This window comes from Sarcophilus harrisii, chromosome 4 (genome assembly GCF_902635505.1).
Source record: "Sarcophilus harrisii chromosome 4, mSarHar1.11, whole genome shotgun sequence".
Classification (NCBI taxonomy): Eukaryota; Metazoa; Chordata; class Mammalia; order Dasyuromorphia; family Dasyuridae; genus Sarcophilus; species Sarcophilus harrisii.
The window spans coordinates 133,551,670-133,579,487 of NC_045429.1; the positions used below are offsets into that span (position 1 = coordinate 133,551,670).

Sequence of the window (27,818 nt, forward strand, 5' to 3'; positions counted from 1 at the left end):
TTTGAAGGGGAAAAAGGTCATCTCTTCTGAGAGGGCTGGGAAGAAAATGAAGATGGCAGAAGAAACAGATCTTTGGAGGTGGAGAAGATGGTGGATGAGTGAGTTCTTAAAGAATAGGGTTTATTTCACTACATTCATTAGAAAGTAGAAAGGGAAGTCTTTGCTGAAGGTAAAGAGCAATTAGAAGGGATTTTAATACAATAAACTCTGCTTTACCTCCTGTGGGAAAGAAGATAATTAATGGCATGTAGTTGGTGCTGCTTAATTCTGATGGTATTTGTTTATATATTTCTGTTTCTGCATGTGTGTGGGTGTGTTTGGAGGAAAGAGAGGGAATAAAGGAAAAAATGGAAAGGAAGAGACAGAGGGACAGAGACAAGTGACAGAAGATGTCAAATAGGAAGAGATACGGTTTTAGGTGGTTTATTCTGCTGATGTATTTCTGGGACTGAAAAGTTTGAGAATCTTTGAAAAATCAATCTGGATAATTTGGGATTAAAAAATCAATATAGGTTTTCATTAATTATGCAGATGGGGCCATGTCTACACAGTTCAAATTTATTTTGTACATGCCATTTCTGCCCTTCATTTTGTCTCATGTAGACCCAATTATAATTGGATTGACTTATTGTGACAATATGTGTGTTGAGAGAGATTGAGGTTTTACATTCGATACCATGAACAGCTTTTATTGAGGCAGGAAAAAATGTTGTCTTAATTCAGTTCAGTGGGTTTAAAAAAATCAATTATGCAAGCATTGATTAAAACATCAAAGAGGCACTTAGATAGGCATACATATCTCTGAAAATACACACTGGCATGGCCCACATGTCTTTCATTGTTCAGCTTCAGAGCATTGAATATACCAAGAGTTTTTATTTTTATTGTTTTGGGGGTATACCAGAATGCTCAATTGGAATAAAGCACAAACCAAAGCTGTCCCCGAGAATAAGGGCCTTAGAGGTTCAAAGTCATATTCCACCATAGGCTAAAACAATCTCCACTCACACAGAACAGTGCAAAACAAATTTCATTGGATGGACCATATGGCCTCTCAGTTTAACTGTGCATGTTAAGATATCAAGGACAATTAAGACAATCATTGATTCAGAACTCCATAAATCAATACCACATTTCTTTTTAAAAATGTAACAATTGATGGAAGGAAAAAAATCTTTGCAACAGCACAAAATGTCCATCTGCTCCCCAACTCATTCTGCATATAATTCCTGGGGTTTATGAGATCTGAAAATAATTCCAGTTGAAGCCATTCATCTCATTGTGGCAGCTGCAAATTCAGTTGCTCCAGAAGCAATCTAATCTTATATCTACACAATTATTTTTAATGGCTGAATTAATGTAGTAAATGCTTGTATTTGGAAATCCATCTTGATTGCATTATCAGGACCATGTACAATGGGCAAGTTGCTAGAGGATTCACTGATTTACAAAAATGTAATGCTCTTGGACATTTATGATTACAATGAGAACAATGTAGCTAATCTAATCTATTGATGATAACTTATTTTAAAAGATGGAAAGGGACACATTTCAAAGAAACAAGTTAGAGGCAGTATTTAGGAAGTGATATGGAAAGCACCCAGTAGAATATCATTATAGAGAATTTAGAATTGTATACTCATCTATAGGGATGGAAGAGGAGCAGGTAATGTATTTTAAAGCCTCTCCCTTTTGGATAAGAAAACATTAGATTTCCACAGGCTCATAGATATGTGATGAAGAGAACTGTAAACATTACTTTTATTTAGGCTCAGCTTCAAAACAGTCATAAGGCAACAATATTCAAAATTTCTCTCTCTTTCTTACTCTTTCTGCCTTCCTTTCCATTCCTTCCCCCCACCCCATTCCTGCCCTCTAAAATAATTTGTACATTGGGCTCTCCTCAAGACTATCACAAAAAAAAGACATTTTAAAAATCCCTTAGGATTATAAAAGCGAATTTTTGATACTTTGCCAGGCAGCCATGAAAACATATCACATCACACACACACACACACACACACACACACACAGAGAGAGAGAGAGAGAGAGAGAGAGAGAGAGAGAAAAGAGCAGATGAATTCTAACCATCTCCCACCCCCATGTCCCAGAGGAGTTGCTATGAACCAAGTTGTAGAAGGGAGAACAAAGTCCATGGGAAACTCTTGCTCCTGGAGTCACTCTGTGAAGGTGGAAGGTGATGAAGGACTCTTCCTTTGCAAACTGGACTGACTGCAGTCCCTTCAGGAACCGCTGAATGGCAAAGCTTTCAAGTATTTTCTGCATTTTCTCTGCATTTTCCAGTAGATGTCCTCACAAGGCCACAGTGCCAAGGAGAACTGATGCAACACAGTGAAGTGTGGGGTTTACATTTCTTTTGGTTGGTAGCTAGGAAAAGGGTCAAACATTGGATCATAGGATTTAGAATTGGGAGGAACCTTGAGAGCAACTGATAATAAATTTCATTTTACATATGAGGGAATGACAACTCACTGAAATTAAGTGAGTGATCCAAGGTCATAGGGGCTATAAATGAAATCTTCTGAATTCAAATCCAGTGTTCTTTCAACAATATTATGCAACTTCCTAAATAACAACCAAATACATAAAGGGTAAAGAGAGGGAAAGAGCAATAACAAAAACTTCAGCTCTGGGACAAGATTACAAAGTGGAAAACAAAATAATATTTACTTTTCACATTTAATCCTGATGAGCCAATCATAAAAACAATAGGATAAGAAAACAATGAAATGGGACTCTATAATTGGCCATGGCCTGCTAATGTGGGATTAGAAATAGGCCCTCAGGGGCACAAGAAATGTCCAAAATAAGATTCTAAGGAGGATGTTGCATCATTCTGATAGGCTGGACCACTTGGAAAAAGAAAAAGGAAACTGTCATATTTCAGCTTGGTTGCCTGACAGAATGTGACAGCAAATTCCTGGGGCCCCAGAGTGCCCTGTCACTGAGTTCTCCCAGGCACAGATCTGATGATGCTTTCGCCAGCCCTCCTTTTCAGAAGCCAGGGGTAATTGGATGAAACTCAGTCATCCTATGAAGGAGCCTGGGCAGCTTATATTCTGCTTCAGCTTTCTTGGGAAAACTGAAAGCAGATGAATCTTTAAACAATAAAGCTTGTGTGTACATGAGATAATGGTCTAAGTTTTAGTAGCATTGTAAAATATTTATCTTACTTCACTGGTACATAGAGAACAATCAATCTATGACAATGACAGTTTGTAAAATATCAAAACATATTCGATTATAGCTTGCTTGAATTACGCAAATATCCAAAAATATAGACTAGGTCATGTCACCCTGGGATGGTGAAGGACATTCAAGTTTCCAGAAACCAACCTTGGAAGCAATAGGAAGGGGAGAGCCAGTGTAAACACAAATGCATTTAATCCTCCAGCCCTCACTTTTCCTTTTAACCACAGTGCAAGGGGGCAGTGCCCCTCGAGACAGGCTGCATGAACTAAATTCACATCCCCTGGAGAAATGGCTCTTTCGATAATGATCCAAGTTTTAATAGCATAGTAAATCCTGAATAGCCATGCTCACTTGAAAGCAGAGTTTGATAAATAATGTAGTGGTTGCTTAGTGGAAAGGTAGAGGTGAAGGGTAAGGATAAAGGAGGAGAAAAAAAGTCATATGAATGAACACCGAACATACATGAGGATAAGGACTCATTGTAATTCTGCAGATTAAGGTGGGGTGTCTATCGTGATCCTAGAAAAATCATAAACCATTTGAACATTGGAGCTGGCAGGAATCTGGAAAAGAATCTGTCTAGATGAGGAAAATGAAGGTTGAGGAATTAAAACTGACCTACCCATGGTCACACGGTAACTCAGGCCTCCCAGATCCTAATTCAGAATTCTTTCCATGACTTGAAAGTTAACATTTTTGTCATACTTTTAAAGCTTTAAAACACTTTACATATATTATCTCATTTGATCCTCACAACAACCCTGCGAGGTAGGCGCTATTGTTATTTTGAATTTTGAAGGTGAGGAAACTGGCCCTAAGGTTCACACAAAGAGCAAGTTTTTGAGGTGGCATTTGAATTAGGACCTTCTTCCCTCCAGGACCAAGGTTCTGTCCATGAAGTTAGGTTGCTTCTCTATTGAGCTGCCTTTGTCCTCTCACCTGTTCCTGGGAACCACATCACGAAGGCACGTTGTCTTACTTCTTCACAAAGAATGAACGGGGTAAAGGGCAGGCTTAAGTTTTTGTGCAAAGAGTTTTGTGGAATTAATTGTGCCTGTGGGAGATCTGGCCTGTTTTGTTTATCACAGAATTTCAATGTAGGATATCAGAGGCCATCCTTTCCGACCTGTGTCTGTATAAGAAACTCTCCTACAATCTCCCCAACAGATATTTACTGAGCCTCGGTTTCAATACCTCTGTTGATGGGGAGCTCTTTGTCTCCTAAGGCAGCCCATCACACTTTGGCACAGTTTAAAGTCACTTCCAAATTTTTCTTGATTCTTCCAACTCTTGTATGAGTCTCTAGTTCACATGAAGAATTATAATCAGAAAGGAATGGTCAGGAGATTTAGGAAACCAGAAACTGCTCCTGTGACTTATTTTTTCTGTTTTCTACACATGTCAGTGTAAGGAATAAGAGTGATGATAGTGGTAAGGGGACCACCAGTAAACACAGGATCACATATTCTCAGAGTGGGAGAAATCAAACAGTTTAATGTTATGAGGAGAGATCTGGCTGTGGCTTCAATGCCTTCAGAGATGGCTTTGTTCCAGAACCCAAAATATGCTTCTCTCCCCCCTCCCCTACTTTTTCTTCAAACAAGATGGTCATTTTCTTCTCCCTTATATTAGAGGAAATGGCCTTATCCCATTAATTCAAAATGTCTGGGCATCTTGATCAATAATAAATGCATCTTGTCTTTTAACCAGTCATATGAACAGAGCACACTATTTTGAGCTTGCAGAATTTAATTTGTCCTGAGAAGAAATCATTGCAGGCATCTGAAGAGGAAGGCAAGTAAAGTACATGGCACACTTCTCAAAACCAAGTTGGGTCCCCTGCAATTGCCCTGAGTTGATAATGTCTTAAATGAAATACAATGTCCTTCCTAATCCCTGCCCCAAGTTATAAATTGAAAGGGATGAGTTGGTAATTTTCCTAATTCTATTCTGATTAATGGCCTGGTTAAGAGAAATGAGCCCTGGAGATCTCAGCACACACTTGCCACAGGTTCCTTTGACTAACTCTTGGACACCTGCAAAAGGTTCCCTGTTTTCTTTCCTTTTGCCCTCAGCACACAGAACAGGATGAACAGAGAAGAGAGCCAATCTCCTATTTGAATGACTCCTTTATCTTCTGTCTACAGCAGCACTGAATTTTACATAATGCAAACACAAGTGAATTCCCTCAATAACAAACCATAAGTGGACAATCAGTGCTTAGAAACAGGACAGAAATTCACCTTCTTACCCAAGAAACCTTCCCATCAGTATGAAATCCGTTGATCTGATTCACTATGGATTCAGGCTGATTCCCTGCCAGTCTATTTCAACAATCACAAACCCTTTGCTGGTCCTCTAGAGGGTTTTGTCTTTTAGGCTTTATAAGGATAACTGTACGCAAATCCAGAAAATGGAGGATGGCATTTTTATTGGATGTCCACTGGAAATCTCACCCACAGTAGCGAGATTCTAATCCCCTGCAGATATGGCACAACACAATACCTAATCTAAATATTTAACAGAAGATGAAATCATAAGAAATGTGATAAAACCCAGGATATTGTAGGCACCACCTATCCACAGATAATAAAGTTGAATGGTTGAGAAATAATAACATTGTCCATTGGTTTCAGTTTGATAATTGTCCTTTGATGAAACTGAACTTGGAAAGTCACAACTTAAAAAAAAAAGCAGCACTTCTTGATACCAACACCACTTAACACATACTAAATGTGGCATGTAAGTCCCCAGCTGGTCTCTTTTTCTTTTTCTTTAAAATTTTTTATATTAATAAACAGAATGGAAATCGTCAAATTCAAATATTAGTAGTATAACACTTGAGTGCATTTCAATATGACCACAAAATATCATAAACTCTTAACCAGTGTGTATTACAATAATGGAGAATACAGAATGTGCCATTTATAACCCAAAATCTTTCTTTTGCTGAAATAAAGATTCAGAAATATGACTCCAGCTGTTGGGAAATTCTCACTTGCCCAAGGCTTCAGAAAACTGGACTGTTGGGATCAATTTCAGTTTTTATTAAGGATGGGAAGGAGAGGAGGAATTGGGGAAAGGGAAGGAAAGTCAAATAAGACAAAATTAAGAGCTTTAGGACCTGCCCCCAAATGCCCCCTGAAATCGAGCCATCTACTTTCTAGATGTTCGTTTAACCAACAATTGGAAGTCCTCCTCACTGAGACCACGAGGCTAATGAGAAGACGGAGTGTTGGGAAGTTCTTTGCTGGGAAGACCGCTTTTGTCGGCTTCTGCAGGTGGTCTGGAGAAGAGCAAAGTCCCAGGAAAAGTGCACCGCGCCTCCCCCTGTGCCAACCGTCCACATCGGTCAGACTGAGCTGAGCTTTACAAGGCCACGGACTGAGTCTTCATGCAATGAGTCTTGGCTGGCCAAGCTTAGGACATGCAGGGTGTGACTGTGCGTGATGGGACTGCCCGTTGACAACATCCCAGGGGGTGAGGGGGCTTCCTCGGGTGTGAGGAACTGGTGGCCATCATGATCTTCCTTCAACGGTATCATATCTGTCAAAACAGTCTCTGATGTGAGATTGGGCATGGAGGAGGGTGGCGTGGGCTGCCCCAGGGACAAAGTGGCGCAGGGGGTGCCCAGGGTGGTCTTTCCTGGCAGAGGGAGCTCCTCGCTGGTCAGGCTGGGTTCGCTCTGGAGCAGCGGGGTAGCTGCAGCCTGCAAAACGAATTTGGTGCTCTGAATGCATTGATCTTGGTCACACTGGAGAGCAGGAGGCAGCCAGAAAGGGCAGCGAGTTGGGGAAGTCGGAGGCAGGAGCAGAGAGTGAAACGCAAGGGCAAGAGAGGCATGGAGAGAATAAGATGTGAGAAGAGAAAAATTAGTGATGATTCAGTTAGACAACTGCCAAAAAGCACTGCATGCACAGATATCCAGGTTTCACTGTGGTATTTACGGCAACACAGGAAATATTCACACCGGCATCCAAATAACCCACTTAAATGAACATATCATGTATACCGCTCCAGTAAATATTTATGTTACAATGGTAGTCTGTGTCCATCTATACAACCATAATTTTATTTTTTATGATTCAATTTTTTTATTAAGGCTTTTTATTTTCAAAACATATGGCACGGATAATTTTCAACCTTCATCCTTGCATAACCTTGTGTTCCAAATTTTTTCCCTCATTTCCCCCCACCTACTCCCTCTAGATGGCAAGCAATTCAATACGTTAAACATGTGCAATTCTATATATATTTCCACAATTATTGTGCTTCATAAGAAATATCAGATCATGGACATGGCTCTTTTCAACAATGAGATGATTTAGGCCAGTTCCAATGACCTTGTGATGAAGAGAGCTTCTACACCCAGAGAGGATTATGGGAATTGAGTGTGGACCACAACATAGCATTTTCACTTTTTTGTTGTTGCTTGCTTGCATTTTATTTTATTTTTTTTCTTTTTGATCTGATTTTTCTTGTGCAGCAAGATAATTGTATAAATATATGTATATATTGGATTTAACATATATTTTAACATGTTTAAAAATTTAAAAAGCTTTAATAAAAATATATACATACATATATATGGCATATATACATATATATATATATACATAGATATATATTAAAATATCAGATCAAAAAAGGAAAAAAAATGCAAGCAAATAAGAACAAAAAAGTAAAAACACTATGCCGTGGTCCACAATCAGTTCCCACAGTCCTCTCTGTGAATGCAAATGGCTCTGTTCATCATAAGATCATTCGAACCCGCCGGAATCATCTCATTGTTGAGAAGAGCCATGTTCATCAGAACTGATCACTGCACAATCCTGTTGTTGCCATGTACAATGATCTCCTACAATCATAACTTTAAAATAGATTCACTTAAACAATTGTCATTGCCAGCATCAAGGAAGAGAGATATCAAATTGCTTGCCACTTTAGGGAGGGGGAATGTGATGGAGAGAAGGAGAAAATTTAGAGCTCAAAAATTTTTAAAAATTAATGTTAAACATTAACAAATTAATGTCTTAACATGTATTGGAAAAGCAAAATACTATATATATATAGATATAGATATGTATTTATATACATGTGTATGTGTATATATATCCTTTTATATGCTATGAGTGGTTTCTTCCATATAGTTTTTAAAATATAGTAAGAGAAAGGAATTGTAGGGATATAGTGGCTTGAATACTTGTGATATCCATTGCTGGAGGGATGAGTTTACCCACTGATGAAATCACAGATCGGCCAGAATGTTTTTGAAATTTGGAAACTTCTGAATCTCAGGAATAGACTGGTCTCCATAAGCCTAAGAATGTTCTACTGCTAAACATTCAATATTGCCATCATCAACACCTCTGGTTCACTTAAAAATAAATATTCATTGTTTTACATGATTGCACATATATTCTTTGTCAAATTGCTTACTGTCTGAGGAAGGGAGGAATATGACAAAGGGAAAGAAAAAATTTAGAACTCAAAATTTAAAAAATGTTAAAAATTGTCTTACAATGTAATTATTAAAACAAAATACTTTAATATATGTATATATTTAAAATAAATCCTGATTTATATTTTTACATCAACATTTTTCTAGTATCTCCTTTTTCCCTCCTCTCCCTCTGATTCATTTTTTGTTGCTTATGAGAACCTAAAAGTTTTATAGGATGAACCACTTTTCTTAAGATAGTCTTAAACTGTACCTTACTCTAGTTATAGAATTTCAGAGTTGCAAGAAACCTTAGAAGTTGTTTAACTCATGCATTTTACAGACAGGAAATTAAGATTAAGGGAAGTGACTTGCAAAAATCACATAGCTAGTTAAGGGAAGAGCCAGGACTTAAAACTATTAAGCATTTTCTTTTCCCACTATAGGAAACAGTTCCCTTGGATGGTTCATTTTGGTTCTCAGTGCTTAACAGAAGAGTATGGCATACATCACATTTTTACTGACTCATTTTCAGCCAGTTGTAAGGTTTTCAAAATGGTGCAGGAAAGGCATAGGCAGTGGATTCCTAGATTCCTATTTAGTCTAAGACCTGGTTTCAGAGACAGTTTGAAATAGCTTTGCTATGACTTAAACATCTTAAATTTTGTTATCAAAGGTTGAGATGCTTTGGACTAAACTCATTAAAGATGTTCAATTTGCACCCAGAGAGAGGACTGTGGGAATTGAATGTGGATCACAATATAGTATTTTCACTTTTTTTGTTGTTGTTTGCTTGCATTTTGTTTTCTTTCTCATTTTTCCCCTTTTTGACCTGATTTTTCTTGTGCAGAATGATATGTACAAATATGTATAGAAGAATTGCACATGATATATTGGATTACTTGCCATCTAGGGGAGGGGGTAGGAGAAGGGAAGGAAAAAATTTGGAATACAAGGTTTTGCAAGGGTGAATGTTGAAAGTTATCCATGCATATATTTAGAAAATTAAAAAAAACTTTAATTAAAAATGTTCAAAACCATTCTTTCTATAGTACAAAATACAGCATACCCACCATAACCTGACAGAAATTTAAACTAGACAATAGATTTATAATAATGGATTTCTGTCTTGGGTCTTTAGAATACAGAGTTCTATAAGCATCTTATCTACTGTAAGAACAGGGGTATTACAATGATATCAGTTACTTCTGTGACCAGGAGAGGTTATTGTATTCTTGAAAATCTAAAAAGTACATATTATTCCCTTATCCTACTATATCATACATTTGTTGGTTTCTCTCCTCTTCTTACTACATTTCTCTCACTGTTCTGAGAAAAGTACCTTCTTTCTGATTTTTCCATTGTGTAAAATCCAGGGTTTTGCTCTTTCAAGAACTAGGAAGAGCTAATGTTGGATTTTCAGAAGGATGATGGGTGCTACATTTTTCAATTCTCTTTTTCTGAATGTGTAGCCATATGTCAGTTTGGGGACAGTGCAATGATCTGGGCTGAGGGAGAAGAGCTCAGTCATATCAGTAGCTAAGTAGGACAGACCACCAATTCCTGGTAGCCTAATGAGATATGAATACTTATTACTAGAAGTTCCTTATAACAATTCTTAAGCATGATAGAGTCACAAATTTATAAGAATACAAATTTTGGATAAATTATCAAAGGATTTGAACCAGTAGTTTTCAGAAGATTCAAAGCTATCTATGATCATATGAAAAAATGCTCTCATTCACTATTGATTAGAGAAATGCAAATTAAAACAACTCTGAGATACCCCTTCATCACCTATCAGATTAGCTAATACAGTAGGAAAGAAAAATGATAAATGTTGGAGGGAATGTAGGAAAACTGGGTACTAATATACTGTCTTTTCCTTTTCCAAACAGGATCAGAGATATCAATCAGATAGGACTTTGGACAAAGTCATCTATTCTAACTCCTGCATTTTACATTTGTAGACACTGAGGCACAGAGGTTAAGTGACTAAGGTCACAAAGCTAACATAAATCTAACTCACGTCTTCCTCTACTGAGGTTCAACCCTCCATCATCTCTACCACCTGGCTGCTGCTAGCTATATAATCCATATTTTTCCCAAACAGGCATTCCTAAAGCATAGGTCAGACCATGAGATTCTCCTGATCCTGCTTCCTCTTGTCTCTAGGATAAAATAGAAACTTCTCTATTTGGCATTTAAATCTTTCATGGTCTGACTCCGTTGATCTTGCATTACTCCCCATCCTGTACTTTCGGTCTCAGCCAAATTGGCTTACTTGCTGTTCCCTGCAAATGACACTTCATCTCCTGACACTTCTCCTTTGCACAAACTGTGCTTCATGTCTGAAATGCAATCCTTCCTCATCTCCACCTCTTGAAATTCTTGGCTTCCTTCATGGATTAGTTTAAGGGCCACTTCCAACAGCAAATCCTTTCCTGATCTGCCCTATTGCGCCAACTCCTCCATCCCCACCAAATTACATTGGATTTATTCTATACAAATTATGCTTGGTCTTCTTTGTTAAGGAATGTAAGCACCCTGAAGGCAGGAACCATTTAATTTTTGACTTTCTCTTTCTAGGACAGTGCCTTGCATATTTTCATCATAGCATAGGGCATGAAAGAAATGCTTTTTAAAAAATATATATATATAAAAGCTGAATTTTTCTCTAGTCCAATCATAGCAACAGCAAACAACTCTCATTTATAGATATTCCTTTCACTTGATCTTCACAAAAATTCACCTTTATATAATGCTATAGGACTTACTAAAGAGTTCTATGTACATGATTTTTTGGGTCCTCCCAAGGACCTTGGCAAGGTAGAAGATATGAGTATTTTTATTCTTACGTTGTAGATGAGGAAACTGAGGCAAATAGAAGCTAAGGGATTGTCCTAAAGCCACTTAAATAATAACTTATTGAAGCTGAATTTGAATGTTATCTCCATTTTACAGATGAGGACATCTGAAACCCAGAAAGGTTCAATGATTTACTTGTTCAGTAGCTAATAAATCACAGCTTTGACAGCATATCATCTGATTCCAAGTCCATCATGCTTTCCAGTGTAGGACCTTTAGGCTCATTGAAGGTATGTGGGGGTGAAGGGAACTAGATAGGATGAGGTCAAAAGAGCAGGTTTAACTTGATATGAATTTTACCAGTTTGACCTTGAATGACTGAGCCAGGGGTCCTCAAACTATGGCCTGCGGGCCAGATGCGGCAGCTGAGGATGATTATCCCCCTCACCCAGGGTTATGACGTTTCTTTATTTAAAGGCCCACAAAACAAAGTTTTTGTTTTTAGTATAAGTCTGGCCCGCCAACGGTCTGAGGGACAGTGAACAGGCCCCTATTTAAAAAGTTTGAGGACCCCTGGACTATAGTCACCCTTCTTAAAGCCCACTGCAACCTGGCTTGCTTTCTCCTTGCAGTGAATTTCTGCTTCTATTCTTATATTTTCTAATGGAATGTTGAATACAGTTCCTTCAGTAGCTAAGCAATTGACACTAAGTCTGGTTTCTGATTTCATGTCAATATTGTTTTTATGTTAAGTTTTTTTTGCTATAAAACTCTGTACAGTTAGGAAATTGGTTCAATCTTGACAGGATGGAGGAATAAGAGGAAGCCTCTCTGATTAAACATACATTTTCTGGCAAGTATCCCAGGGATTTGAATACAATGTCTTTGCTAAGAAGTTTACTTGAAAAATTACCATTTGGAATTACTGATGACAGCTAGTACTTCTATAATGTTTTCAACTCTCCATGACTAAATATAACCTTTCCATATTCCTGGAGTCTTGCCAATAAGACTATTCTCAAGATTCCAGTTGTGAGAACTCACAATCCCAAATTAGTTGTTCTTTCTTGAAATGAGAATCACATCAGTTCTCTGATGAAAATAGGTTTTATCAATGGAAATCTTCCCTGATTTGAAGGGAAGATGAAACTGAAAGCTAGATTCCTTCTTTGGTGATGGAAAAGAAGGTTCTCTCTATTCATGATTTTCAGGTAAATTCTATTATGGGGACTGACAATTTTTAATATTTAGAGAATCATAAAATTTGAGGTAGACTTTAAGACCAACCACCATATTTTAAAAAATATATTTTAAGAAAAGTAAAGTCTGGCAATTGTTGCTTATATTATTAGGTGGTAGCTAGGTGGCACAATGAATAGAGCTTGGTCTTGGAGCCAGGAAGACCTGAATTGGAATATTGCCTTAGACACTTAGCAGATGTATGACCTGGGTCAAGTCACTTGACTTTAGTTTTTTAATCTCTAAAATGGGGATAATAATAGCATTAACCTCACAGGGCTATGAGGAGCAAATGAATTAAAGTGCTTTTCAGACTTTAAAAGAGTATATAAATGCCAGTGATGAGGATGCCTTTTCCCGCTTTAGAGAAACATTGTGGTGTAGTAGATAGAATGCTTCTATCTCAAATGCTAGCTATGCAGTCATGGGCAAATTGCTTAACTTTTTGGTGTCTTGGGTACTTTATTGGTGAAATGAGGGGAGTGAACTTGATAGCCACTGTGGTCCCTTTCTGCTCTAAATCCTCCTTTTTTCCTTCACTTTCTTCAAGATTCCTTCAATTTTAGATCACACACACATCTTTGTCCCTCCATTGGAGTGGATAAGTGGAGGACCTCTCCGAGAGATGACCCAAACCTGCCATTTTTTCATTTCCCAATTGGCTGCACCCCTCTAGATGCCTCTAGCATGCTCTCCACACTGAGTACCTTCCTTCTCACCCCTACTCCCCTTTTCAGCTTCCTTCTGAATGTTATTTTCCTTCATGAGATTATAAGCTTCTTGAGGGCAGGGATGTGAATGTTTATTGATTAATAGACTTGTTTTCTTTTTCATCCCTCTTTCTTCCTAGTTCCTTGTTTATTCCCAACCATGGTCCCCATTAGTACTGCTTAGATTCCCCCATGACATTCAAAATTAAAGACAACTGCATTTGGTTGCCTTTCTTATTGCTCCTTTTGATTCAACATGTTGACATTACAGTTTGATGTGTTCTGTCTAAACCTAAGCTCAAAAAATGTCCTTTTCTATGTTTTAAAAAATGTAACAAGTTCCATTGGGCATTTTCATAGATCTTCTACTTCACCACTGCCAAAGACATGCACCATTAAAAATGGAAACAAACACTGGCTGAATTGCACCAGTCAAAACTGCAAGAAATATGCTTCGTCCAGTTTATCAGGGATAAAGCTTAAGGGCTTAAATAAATCCAAACATATATCTGGGAGAAATATACTTTGTCTTTTTTAATCCACACGAGAGCCACACAGAAGCAAGCACATAAATACTGGACAAAATGTCTACTTTATTTTCAATGTAGACTTGAGTCCTTGACTTTAGCTACTGCTTTTTAAGCAGATTTTGAGAACAAACTAAAAAAGCTATTTCTGAGCCTGATACAATTATCTGTACTTCTTTCTGGTTATTGAAGGAGAGATAGTGTAGGATAATGGATAGAGAGAGTTGGCTTAGGTGCCAGGAAAACTGGGATTCATGGCACATGTTGATTGTGTGACCCTGGGCAAATTCTTAGTACCTAAAGCCAAAAGTTGAAAAGAAGGGGATGACTTACATTGGTTGAGGGAATTGTCTCATGCAGGAGTTCTTTGTACTGAAGAAATTACATATCAAGTTTGCCTCTATATTAACAATTGTTCTTTTCCTCTCATTCCTGATTCTTCCATTTTATTTTTTCTGGGAATGTTATGAGCGACTATAGTTCTTGGGAACATCAACAAAAATGATCACATGCAGTTTGAAAATATTTTATAATGTTTTATAACTTTTTAATCCAACAAGTACCAACTGTGTACAAAGAACTTTGCACGGCCCTGGGAATACAAAGACCAAATGAACCATAACTGATCACCATTTGAATGTCCATATCCAATTTTTGAACATATGGTTAAATGGGTGAATGAGGAATTGATTACTCCTGTTGGATAGCTTCCATATTGATTTCTGGCTGATTCCTAAGCATTGGCCAGACCATAGAGTCAAAAGATTATAGAATCATAGATTTAGAGCAAGAAAGTATTTAGAGTACAGAAAAGATCTCTGAAAAGTTTCTTAGTCCAGCTTACATAATTTCATAGAGGAAGAAACTGACTTGCCCAAGAAAATAAAAGGGGAAAAGTGACCTGTGTGATTAAATTGCAGGTCCATTGAATCAAATATATTGATATCTTCTACTCCCACAGGAGAGTATATAATTTCATTCTGTCTGAGCTTATTGATAATATAATGCAATGAGTCCATCCATAGAAATCTACAATATTGGTACTATTGTCCTCATTTTTGTAAAAATCATTTCTAGACTGGAGACATTTCAAAAAGGGACATTAAAATACTCATGGGTAGAATACTGAAATGGAAAATGATTAGAATTTTCTCCTCATGTCTCCAAACTGTTTGAATTCTAAGGGAGATATTCTTTGTATTCTAAGAGTAAAATTCTTTACGTGCATCTGCAATCACATATACAGAGATTCCTCTTAGGTTTTTTTTCCCTTCACCTTTTGGCTTTTCTGTTTTTCCTTTTACTCTTTTCCTTTTTTTTTTCTTCTGCTTTTCTAGCAAGGCTGCCAGCAGAGGATGACTCCATTCTTCCCTCTTTTCTTATTAAAATCTTCACTGTACCACTTCTATCTTGGCATGTGTGTCCAGAAGTCTTTGGCCTGAGGTCATACTTTAATGAGTCCTACAAACTACAAATTCCCTAGTAAAAATAAGCCCCCATGTTAATGGAAAGTAGCAGTTTACTCAGTGAAAAGAGTAAAGTGAGAAATAAACACTGTCATTTCTTCCTCATACTAATATATCTGAGAAATTCTTTATGAGTTAAATGGAACAGAAAGCTGGTGTCTAGTATTGGCCAGATCAAGTCATGTTTCTATTATTGCACAAAAGGTCATATCTATAGTATAAGTACATTTGCATTATTTCAATTATATCACTTTGATAGCTGATTCACTGCTCAAATGAAGTTTTGGCATTTGCAGATGTGAATTTTCACATCTGTTCAATACTATCAAATAGTAAATCTGGTCTTACTAGGGATTTTTGCTTCCTGTTCTGGCTATAACTTATCAGTACCCACATAATCAGTAACAGAGTGTAAGAGGGTATAGAAGTCTTGAAAATTTTTCAGTTCTAATTTCTGGGATATCATCTTATCTTCAACTTCTATTTTCCTTTTTTGCAGTTTTATAAAGATCATTTTCATTTTAGGCTTCAGATACTAGCCCCTAAATATAAAAGCAAAAGGATTACTGAATGAAGACTGAAATAATCTTGACCAATAAAGATCTTTGACTCAGCTGTTTGTTTCTTCCAGGAGGACAAAGGCCATCCTTTCCAATCAAAAGAATCAGGCTTCATAATTACCTGTAACATTTATAGCTGGTAAAGGGGATAGCAGCAGGTTAAGCATCCACTGGTCTCATGGGCACAGGATGAGCTCGCTTTTGGGTACTATTATTTCTAGTAGTACTGTCTCTGATCTTTGACGCCATATTTATACTAGGCCAAGAATTCCCATAGGGCCTGCTGGGACCACCCATTTGATCCTAGTATTTCCTTAGGCAAAGCTTTTCATGGCTGTGTATAATATCTGATCACTCATAAAAGACTAGTTAAAATCAGTTCATATAAAATCAGTATCATACATACATACATATATATGTTTGGACTGAGGAAGAGAGGTCCAGGAAAGGTGAAAGAAGGATTTTTTTTTTGGGGGGGGGGGGGGTAAAGGAGATTTCCTTGAGCTGGATTATCATAGATTTTTATTTTGCTTCTGACCTACTCTAAAGCATAAGAAACTATAGAGACAATATTATTGTCTAAAATGTAATGAAGGGTGGGGGTAATGACATATTCTGGTCTATGCAAAATCACCTCCCAATAGAAAGCTGAGAGTTCAGAGATACTAAAAAGACTCTTCTACCTCTTTATTAATAATTAAATATAATTTTAATTAATTCTCCTTATTAATTCTCTCACCTGTTTGTTTATATATGAAATTCTATTCATGGAAGACAATGCCTCCCTTGATGGTAGTGATCAGAAAAAGCTTAAAAGAAAAACAGAAAAGGAAATACATTGACAAAGACTCTCTATGACAGGGGTGTGTATGTAAGAGTTTTATACCAATGTTGCTCCATAGTTATTGCATAAATAAAAATAAAAATGGGACTGGGATGGAAGGGGAAGGGGACAATAAATGAATGGATCTAGGATATGTCATTTTTTTTGTTTTTCCAGAGGCATTAATGCCTATATAGCTTCTTCTGTTTCAGCTAAGGCTACATGCAAAATAGAGAAAGACCACCAATGTTGAGGTTGAGTGAGTAAAGATCCTTTTCTCTTGCAGTTGAGTGCTTATACTCTATGACTGATTGTGGAAATTGTTCCATAAGGTGTAAATGACAGAATTCTAAGAGCTGGTTTGGATGGATAGGGAGTTGTTCTGGGAAGTATCAGAGACTGACAGCTGGAAGGGATCTCCAAGGCCATCACATGTTAACTTTCTCAACTAACAGAGGAAGGATGAGGGTTGAGAGCATAAAGGCACTAGGTACTTGTAAGATAAAGGCAAAAAATAAATAATAATAATAACATTGGTAGTATTTTAAGATTTGCAAAATATTTTACACAGGCTGTCTTATTTGATTGTAGATTTTAAACTGGGTGTGGCAGAGAGCTAAGTCTGCAGTCAGAAAGACTATTCTTCATGAGCTCAAATGTGGCTTCACACACTTATTACCTCTGTGACTCTAGGGAAGTCAGTTAATCCTATTTGCCTCAGTTTCCTTGTCTGTGAAATGAGCTGCAGAAGGAAATGGAAAACTACTCTAGGGTCTGCCAAGGAGATCCCAAAAGAGTCACGAAGAATCAGGTATGAACTACTGACCAACAAAAATAGTTTAAAAACAACAATCTCAGACTTCAGAAAGTATCTAGTTTAATCTTCTCATATTAGAGAGAAGCTCTGAGAGTGACTTGTTTTATGTCATACAGGTGGGAAGACATCAGAGGTCATACTCAAAGTGACTTGAATGCAGCATCCCTTTCCAGAGAAAAGTGGTGATGGAGACAAAATTTAAGTCCTTCACAATTATGTCCAGGGCCAGCCCTGACTCTTGTGCAAATGTCCTTTATAAAGGACCCTGTACTAGAGACCCCATCCCTTCACGGGGGAGAGAAGGAAGGAGGAATTTTTAAATTAACAATTATGCAGAACCTAAATATTCTTAGTTAGAACTTTCAAACCCATGTCAGAATGAAGAGATATATTAACTTCCCCACCGCAAACCTACTTAATTTTCTCTTTCTGTCTTGTGATGGAAAAAGGCTGCTACCCCATGCAAAATTTTGAGGGAGGGCAAGTGCTTTGCATGTAGGTGATTTTCACAATAAGCACATTCCTGCTGGCGGAGGTCACTTAGGGAGCTAAGAGGCATATAAATTTGGTGGGGATCATCTCAGATTTTTTCTCAGTCTTTGCCACGAGTATAGCATCTAGAGGCAGTGTAGACTAGATTCGTGTTCTCTCAGTCAAGTTGTTTTTCAGTCATTCCCAACTCCTCATGATCCCATTTGGGTAGGTTTTTTTTGTGGTGGGGGGAGCAGAGATTCTAGAGTGGTTTACCATTTCCTTTCCTAGGTCATTTTACAGATAAGGAAACTGAGGCAAACTAAGTCAAGTTACTTCCCTAGAGTCACAGAATTAATAAATGTCTGGGCCAAATTTGAATCCAGGAAGCTGTCTCATACACCTAACACTTACTGTCTGTCTGATATGGGAGAAATCACTTAACCTTTTTAAACCTTGTTTTTTTAATCAGTAAAATGGAGACAATAATATCTACAATGACTTATCTCATTAGATTGTTGTAAAAAAGGCAGCTTTGTAAGGTCAAGTGTATATAGCACACATAATACATACACACACATATACACACAGAGATATATATGATTACTATGAATGTAGTTTGCAGATTTAAATGACCTTGATGCTCCCTTTTCTAGCCAAACTGGAGGAGATGCCAGCCTAAAGCCTAATTGATAATCTGAGAAATTATAATGGGAGAGAAAAGGGAAAACAAGTCTAAAACCATTCAGAACCCTTGAGGTAAAACTGAAGCAAAACCTCCCTGAAGGGAATTTATCAAAGTTTAAACCAAGTATGGGGAACCATTGGTTTGTGGTTAAATTTCTGCCAAGGCAAGCACCCTAATTAAATGATTCTGCTGTGACCACATCATTACATCTCAGAGAATTCCTTCTTCCTGGTAGACTGCTGGGACCATTTCATTTTGCCATCATACCTTGAAGATTTGTCAGGAGAAAGAGTTATATACACATTGTTTAAAGCCATTGAAAATATTTAAGATATGCTGACCTTTTCTTTCTTATTAGTTTTCTTCATATATTATCCCTATTAGCATTTAACTAGACCAAAAAAGAGATTTGTTTTGGATAAAATAACTCATAACAATTAGATGAATCCTGATCCTAAATGTAATCTTCAAATATTATGGGGCAAAATAGTTTGAATTTCTCAAAAATCAACGATGAAGTAATCAGATTGTTTTAGCTGAATGAAAGAGAGAGACAGGATATGGATAGCTTCCAAAATGATTTGTTCATAAAGATTTTGAAATAAAGCTTTAAAACATTATCTAATATGCAAAACATTAAGGATTCCATAAGAAAATAAGCCTTCATTAAAAAGCCAAGCTTTTAATGCCTAAAAAAAACCTCTAACGGTAGGGTCAGCCTAGACAATTATTCCATCTTCACTTAAAATGTCAAGATCCTATGCTGTGATACTTGATCAGGTGACAGCAACTCTCCATTGAATAAAATCAATCACAGCCTTTAGTCTAAGTGAAAAAAAGGTTCTTGAAGAATTCAAATATTTTTGTGAATTAGAATTTTACATTAGCAGTGTTTTTAGACAGTGATTGTCTATCAAATGTTGAGTCAGTTTGAAACTGAAGAATTTAAACGAATGGTGAGTCTGGCATTGTACAAAATGCCTAAGCTATATTTTAAGCCCTAAAGATATAAAAGTCCTAAAGACGTTTATCCTTAATAGTATGGTATTTCATGTATCAAGGCAAGAGAAGACTAACTTAGTGGTTCTGTCTTGATATTTCAAAGACCAATGGCCCACAAAATGGAGGTGTTTCAGGGTTCCCCTCCATACTACTTTTCTCATTGTTGAATGGAAACATTCTCTCCATAATGACACTCACTCAGACTACTTATCTTCCAAGTTGGTCTTGAGGCTTTAGGTGAGGAACAAAATAGCTTTTTGGGAGTAAAAAAATCTCAACCTCTTGAAAAGAAATTTCTGAGAATAAGGAGGACTTTTGGCTTTAGTGTCTTCTCCCATTTTCTTTTGGGCGGAAGAGGAGTTTCAGAGTCTTAGAGGAGTGGAGAATTTGGACTTTTGCATCAGTGTTTTGACAATGTTTTCAGAACAATAACAGCTAATGTAAGGTCTCAAAACTTGCAGGAGGAAAGGACAGACTTAAAAAGATATCGAAAGGCAGTTTCACAAGAAGTCTAATAGAAAATTATATCATACCTGAGGGGAAACATCTTAAGGATTCTAACAGAAGTACTTGGGGAATTGTAAATTAGCCCCTTTAACACATGTGCTTTAAACTTGAAGCTATTCTCCCCAAACCCCCAAATGTACTTAGGAGAAAATGTGTCACAGATTTGGGGGGGAGATATTTGGGAGCCAAACATACCACAAGTAAATAACCCTTTCAAAAAGCTAATTTAGGCTAGCCAATTAATTGACAGAAACTGACAAGTATATTTATTGGGGCTCATGAGCATTAGATCACCTTATTATCCCTAAGGATTATCCATAGTGGGGGTGAGAAATAGTCTCCTTCTGGGGATCTTACTACAGTGGAGTTAGAAGTGGGAGATTGAATTCAGAGACTGTACTATACCAGCCTGCCTTAAGCCTTAGCATGGACTAAAAAAGTATCTGAACTAAAAAGGAAGCAAAATAGGATTTTTACTTTTATGATCTTTATAACTTTTTCTTCAATAGTCATGCTTAAGAATATATCTTTATCTTTCCTTCCTCCCTTCTACTCTCTCCCCAATTGACTGGAAGCAGTGTGACTAAGGTAAGAAATTCAGTCCAAATCATAGTCATCATTCTACTGGTCATTCCTAAATTGCCTCTGAGTTTTAAAAGAAGCTTCTGTCCCTTCCCTGCAGTTCATTTCCATGCTTTTGGAAGAGTGATAGCAAAATTGACTGAAAAGAGTATATATGAGGGACCTTCTGACTATATTTTTAAAAAAAGCTTATGAATTCTGCTGTGTTTTTGCTTGCCCAGGTTTCAAGACTCATTCCAAAGTGGTGTCATATTCCTAGTAAAATTCTAGAATGTATGATTAAAGAGAAGACTAAAGAGCATCTAGAAAAAGAAATGCTAATTTTAAAAGAGAGTTATATGGCTTCATTAAGAACATGCCATTCAAGAACAAGCTTAGTTCTTTTTTTAAAAAATAATGTTGCTAAACTGATAAATTGGGGAAATGTTATAAGTGTAGTTTATCTAGAGCAGTGGTTCTCAAAGTATGGTCTAGAGAATCCTGGGGATCTCTGAAACCCTTTTAGAAGGTCTACAAATTAAAAAATAGTTTTTATTTCCAATATGGTAAATGTCTATAAATATAATCCAGATAAACAAAAACTCTTTGGAGAGATCCTCAATAATTTTTAATAGGATAAAGAAATTGAAAACAAAAGTTTGAGAACCACTGATAGAGTTTAGTTAAACATTTGCTAAAAGTTTTCATGTTGTTCTTGTGGGAAAAGATGGATATATTCAGAACTAATTGAATTATTGGACCCAAAGAGAAGATAATGGTAATATTACAACTTGTAAGAGTAGCTAAGTGGTATAGTGGATAGAGTTCAACTCCAGCTTCAGATACCTAGTAGTTGTATGATCCTAAGCAAGTCACTTAACCCTATTTACTTCAGTTTCCTTGTGTGTAAACTGAGCTGAAGGAATTCATCTTGAGTTGCATCAAGAGAGCAATTTCTTCATGAAGGATATTCCTAGATTAGACCACATCTAGGGTTTAGTGTTCAGCTCACCTCAATCCATTTTATGAAAGAAAATTATAGGCTGGAGAACATCTAGCAGAGGGCACCAAGGATAATGTAAGGTCTCAAAGTTAGACCATATGAGGATTTTGCTGTTCAGCTGTGATCAACTCTCTGTGACCTCATTTGGGGTTTTCTTGGCAAATATTCTGGAATTATTTGCCAATTCTTTCTCATTCTCATTTTGTAGATAAGGAAACTAAGGTAGAGTTATGTGATTTGTTCACAGTAAGTATCTGAGCCAGATTTGAACTCAGGAAGATGAGTTTTCCTGACCTCAGTCCAATTCTCTATCCATTAAGCCACTGAGTTGTCCTACTAAATAATATTATGTTCTAATTCATCACTGTGTTTATTACCATTTCTAGATATACAAGAAATTTATTGTATGGTTCTGGATTTATTACTTAAACTCCATCTGCTTTAATGTTCACATTTGTAAGCTGGGGAAAGCAATGCTCAGGATTAGAAAGGGCCTTAGTCGTCATATGCTCAGCCCTCATCTGAACAGGAAATCTTTTTACTTTTTCATGTATTTTATTAATGGTATCCTTGCTATTAAATACCTTATAGAACTGGTAAACTAGGACACTGATATTTTAATTCAGTGGGTAATTAAGTATGCTAATCATTTAATAAAAGGTGAGGGGGTAAGTTCCTACAAATATCAATTGATTTTACTAATAAAAATCATGTTTATCCACAGAACAGAAATTAATCTGAGCAACTAATGTTGAAACAGATGGAAAGAAACTCTTCATCATGCTGTTTTGTGCATGGAGCTTGATACATGGTTGGGACTCAGTGAACACTTGCTGACTTTTTTTGACTGATGGGGCCCTGGTTGGGATGCCTGTTCTATGTGCCAGGCTGAATAAATCAAAGCAAAGGAATGTGAAATTTTGCCCCCAAAGACTAATTTCAGTTGGCACTCTTGAAATATTTTAGCTCATTTCTCTAGGTTTTGACAGTTCCTGGAAATTGTTAGGTATATAACTTCCACTTAGTACTAACATTACCCGATGTATAATAAGAAACAAAAACAATGGGGATTTGGGGGGGAAATACTAGAAATTGCCTTGGGCAGAAATTCCCACTTTCTTAGTTAGAGACTTTCTGACATCTGGATGGATTATATGGAACTTCTTTGTTTTTTCTTAATATGTAATATCAATTATTACCTTTTGCTTTAGACCCTACTGTCAATTTTTTTTGTTTTGTTTTTTTCTCAGATGGTTGTTGGCCCTATCTTTGTCTTCCCCTCTATTTTGTAAATGACTCTCAGTTTTGTCCAGACTATATTTTTATCCCTTTTCTTGAATTCCATGGGAAAGTGACTCTGATACCAAAATTTCCTTAAAAAAGATGAAGCAATTAAACATTAAACATTCATTAAATATTTCCTATGTAGCTGGTAGTATGGTATAAAAGGTATATTCTGCTTGTGAGATCTAGGGCAAATGTCTAAATAATTTGAACTTCTCTAAGTTTAAGAGTTTAAGTTCTAAGTAGCAGAGAAGTTGCCCATCTGTATTAGATGAGGGAGTTCCCTGACATTGGAGTTATTTAAAATATTGAAATCAAAGAAAAATACATCTATGTCCCTATGGATCAGGTACTATTCTTATTTCAGGAAAACAATAAGCAAAACTGTCTCACTTGAAATATTGGCTTGGAAAGCAGTTATGTCTCAAAAAACAGTTTTGCTTGTTTTTGTTTTTTTTTTTTTTGGGGGGGGGAGAGAAGCAGAATCATAGAAAAAAATAGAACTATTTTCATTTAACCCCAAATAAAGTGGAAACACTCTCTGGGTTGAGCCATTTCATTCTTCATGACCCCATTTGGGTTTTCTTGGCAAAGATACTGGAGTGGTTTGACATTTCCTTCTCTGGCTCATTTTTTTTTTAAATACATGAGGAAACAGGCAAACAGAGTCATATAACTAGTAGATGTCTGAGACCAGATTTGAACTCGCGTCTAGTATTCTAGCTGTTATGCTATCTTAAGCTTTACAAAGACTTGGAATATTTACACAATTGATAAAGTAATAAGGTAGAGCAATAATTTCTTCCAGAATCTTAATTTTCTTCTAAAGAATTTTTATGTTAGAGTATGTATTTCTATAGAATTATAACTTCTAAAGCTATAAGAGATTTGGGAATTCATCATCTAGTGAATTTTCTATTTTTTTCCTATCTAGTGAATTTTTCAGATTTAGGATGCTGAGGCTTACAAGATATAAATCCTATAACTTGATTGTGGCCTCTGAGGTAGGACTAGTATCTGGGTCCACTAATCCTGGTCCAGTGTTCTTGGAACTACATTGCAGTCATATTTACTGTGCCATATTGGGCCCAAAGTTCATTGCAGACCTGAGATATAGCTGATCCTTCTTCATTGGGATTTGTTTAGCTTTCTTGCCTTTGCTTCACAAGGCAGCAATAATCTTTGTTATATATCTTCTTAACAGCAAGATTACAAATATTTCCCAGAAAAATGTAAAACTTCTTGAGAGTCACCATTTTATTTTGTTTATCTTTACAGCCTAACATAATGGCTACTTCATAATAAATCCTTGATGAATTGAAGTACTTTTGATCTATAGTATTCATTTTAGCTTTTAATTGCATAATGTTTTATAATATGCTAACCTGAAGGAATTCAAATGGTAGTTTGATGATGGCAGCATATTAAAATTAAATCTTTTTTTTAAACTTTAGAAACGATGTGGAATACAGAGAAGAAATACACATCAGCAAAACAATAGTGGCTGCACAATTTTTAAAAGTGAAAAAATGCTTATGTCTAAAAATAACATCTTTAAATGTATAAATAGTATATGTTGAATTTTGTCATCATTGTCCATTCATTCATCGTTGTAGAAATGGATGTGGCTGTTAATAGGCAGACCCTACCAAATTGGAAAGCTTGGTTGAAGATTATGTGGCCATTTTCCAAGGACCCTCCTGAGTTAAATGAGTCTTGGAAAGTCTTCTCCTTTTCTTCCCCATCTCCCTTTCTATTTCTGTGTCTTTTTTCCATAACTATTTTGTTTTTGTTTTTTGTCTTTCATTCTCCTAGAGGACCAAGACAACTGGAAGGTGATATCATGATTTCAAGTGAATTGGATATATGAGGCTATCTTGGTATAGATAGAAGGGCAGATAAACTCTCACAAAAAACTCTCTACAAAAATCCAGCACTGTGTATACAATAAATTCGTTTTTAGAATTCACTTGATTAAAAGAGATGCCTGATTGTCATAAAGAACGCGATTTCCCTGGTATTTATTGTAATATCCACCAAATAATCATTTTATATAGTCCTGAGTCACTGGGGAGGTAGTGTGGTATAATAGACAGAGCTGACCATGGAGTCCAGAAGGCTCAAGCCCTGCCTTCTACATATAGTAATAGCATCATTATGAATAAGTCACTTAACTCCTCTGCAAAGGCAAACTTTCAGTTGTAAGGAAGGTATTTATCTCTATCTTTATTGATAGAAGAAAGTCTCCTTATCTGGGAGTTTTCTGTATCAATGAAATGAGAGCTCTAGTCCATATCTCTAACTCTGAGCATCTAAATATATTCTTGAACTGTGAACTTCTCTTGAAGTTATTAAAAGAAATCAAATGCACTGGGAAATTGTCATTTAGGTCTTAAGATTCTTTGAGTTGGAATTTTATTGTAAGAAATTCTATTCAATCCTAATAAAGATGAGAGGGAAATGATTAAGAGCCATGAAGATACCATTTAGCATTATCAGCAGAAATATGGACCTGCTTTGAGAACATTGGTGACTATCAATGATAAAGATTTTTGAAGCACTTTTAGGTCTAAGTTGATTTCTGAAATCAGGGCTTCTAGACAATTTGGTCCCATGACACAAAATCTGTACAACCAGTTGGATTTATGGATGCCTTAAATTTTCCTAGTAGGATGAAAACCTTTTACTGCACAAACCAAGAGAAGACTTGAAATGCAAACAACCCAAGAACAGGTAAGATAATGATAAACTCATTCACACAAAAGTATAAATGACTGATAATAGAATATTAGCCTAAAGTTCTAAAATACCAGAGTATGTGGGATTAGAAATATAAAAAACAGAGGAAAGTGGACTGAAAAGTAAGCCTACTGTTGCCTAAGATGAACTTCATCTGTTTCACAATTTTGCCTTAGGTGAATTTTTCCTATTTTGTTTTCAATGTATATCAATAATAACAGACATTTTTAATACCAATTTAAGCACTTTATACACATTTTCTCATTTGGTCCTCACAACAACCCTGTGAGGTAGGTGCTATAGAAATTTTTTTTTTTTTTTACAGATATGGAAAATGAATCAGGGAAGTTAAGTGACTTGCACATAGTCATTCAGTTAGAAAGTGTCTGAGTTAGGAAATGAATGCAGATTTTATAGTATCTGATCCACTTCACCAATGGTACTTAATTAAATAAGTCTGGTTCAATATTTGGCAGCGATCAACACAGGGCCACAAATCACAGAATCAATATCACATACATAAAACCATAACGTCATATAATTTGTAGCTGGAATCCCACCCTCCCCTACCATGGTATCTGCAACCACCAATATACCTTAATTAAAAACCTTGTCTTCTCTTGATAAGTCTCCTTTGAGAGTTGATGATTAAGGCATTGCTCTTCCTTCCAGGAAGAGGTATGTTAGTGTGTTATTTGATTAGCTCATATCAAAGCAAAAAGCAAAAACATTCAGGTGAACACTGCTATGCACTGGCTCCTACCATATTGCTCTGAGACTGTGTGGCCCCATACATGGTGATTCCATTTGTTGGTGCTGCTGGCTGTGGTGTGTCTGGCTGAATAAATCCTCTTCGATCAATTAGGCTGAAAAAGAAGAGAGAAAAAGTAGGGAGAATGACTTGAGAACACAAGAGATTGTTCAGAAATATTTTTATTTTTTTCCCTCTCTCTAAAGACATTCTGGATCACAACATAGTTGACTGGTCAGGTGTAGGGGTGTGTGTATGTATGTGAGTATGAGTAATCTGCCAAAAAACTCATTTCCAGATTAGCTATTTATTTAGGATTTATTTTGTATACATAGCTACTCATTAAATATGAAGTAGTTTTAATCAAAGTCAGGAAGAATGATATATGTATGTATTGTTGAAATAAAGGATCTTTCAAATTATAAAAGTTCACAGGATAACTTCATATAAATATGGTGTGGAAAGGTCTATTGGAGAATTTGGTCTCTATTATTACTATGCGTCAGGCACTGTTCTAATATTAACAATAACTCACATTATTATAATGCTTTAAGTTACTCAACTTTATGGGGTGGGTTGTATAGAGCAGTGTGGTTTGGTACAAAAAATGCTGAATTTGGAGAAAGATCTGGGTAGATCTAGAATCTAGTATTTAGCACCTTGATGATTTTAGGCAGGCTACTTAACCTGTGAGCTTTAATTTCTTCATCTGTAAAATTAAGATGTTTAACTAGGTGACCTTTAAAATCCCTTCTCTAAGTTTGTGATTCTGTGAATATCTCCATTTTTGCAGATGAGGAAATGGAGGCTCAGAAATGCTATGTAACATTCCTTTCCAGGTCCCTTTCTTGACTCATCAGACTTTCCCTACTAGATCCCCACCTGAGTAGCTTCTATCCACCCCCTTTCCCCCCATTTCTATTACTTTCTACCCTCTTTTTTTATGTGCTCTCTTCCATTATTAGAATGTAAGATCCTTAAGGGCAGGTACTATCATTCTGCTTGTATTTTTATCCCCAGTGCCTGGAACATAGTAAATACTTAACAAATACTCCCTGATTTGAGTAGTTCAGTACTTTTCCCATTACTTCATTGAAACATAAGTCATATATTAATATCTAGAACATCATTTTTGAAATAATTACAATATGTATCATATTCATATTTAGGTATTAATGAAGAATGAAATTATGGGGCTTTAAGATTTAT

At 36.4% G+C, this 27,818-nt stretch overlaps 1 protein-coding gene across 5 annotated transcripts in view; it reads right to left on the bottom strand.

The window, feature by feature from the left end:
* Positions 1–673: 673 nt before the first annotated feature.
* ZDHHC14 (zinc finger DHHC-type palmitoyltransferase 14) overlaps positions 674–27,818 on the bottom strand; it is a 321,515-nt gene continuing 294,370 nt past the window's right edge. For 3 of the 5 annotated variants that reach the window (XM_031937577.1, XM_031937576.1, XM_031937575.1), the window contains 2 exons: positions 26,622–26,724; positions 674–6,967 (listed from right to left, as the gene is read on the bottom strand). In XM_031937577.1, the coding sequence (XP_031793437.1) occupies positions 6,566–6,967; positions 26,622–26,724 (505 nt within the window). In that variant the 3' untranslated portion in view covers positions 674–6,565. The remainder of the gene's footprint in view (positions 6,968–26,621; positions 26,725–27,818) is intronic. The other 2 variants (XM_012549419.3, XM_012549418.3) reach the window with 1 other exon arrangement.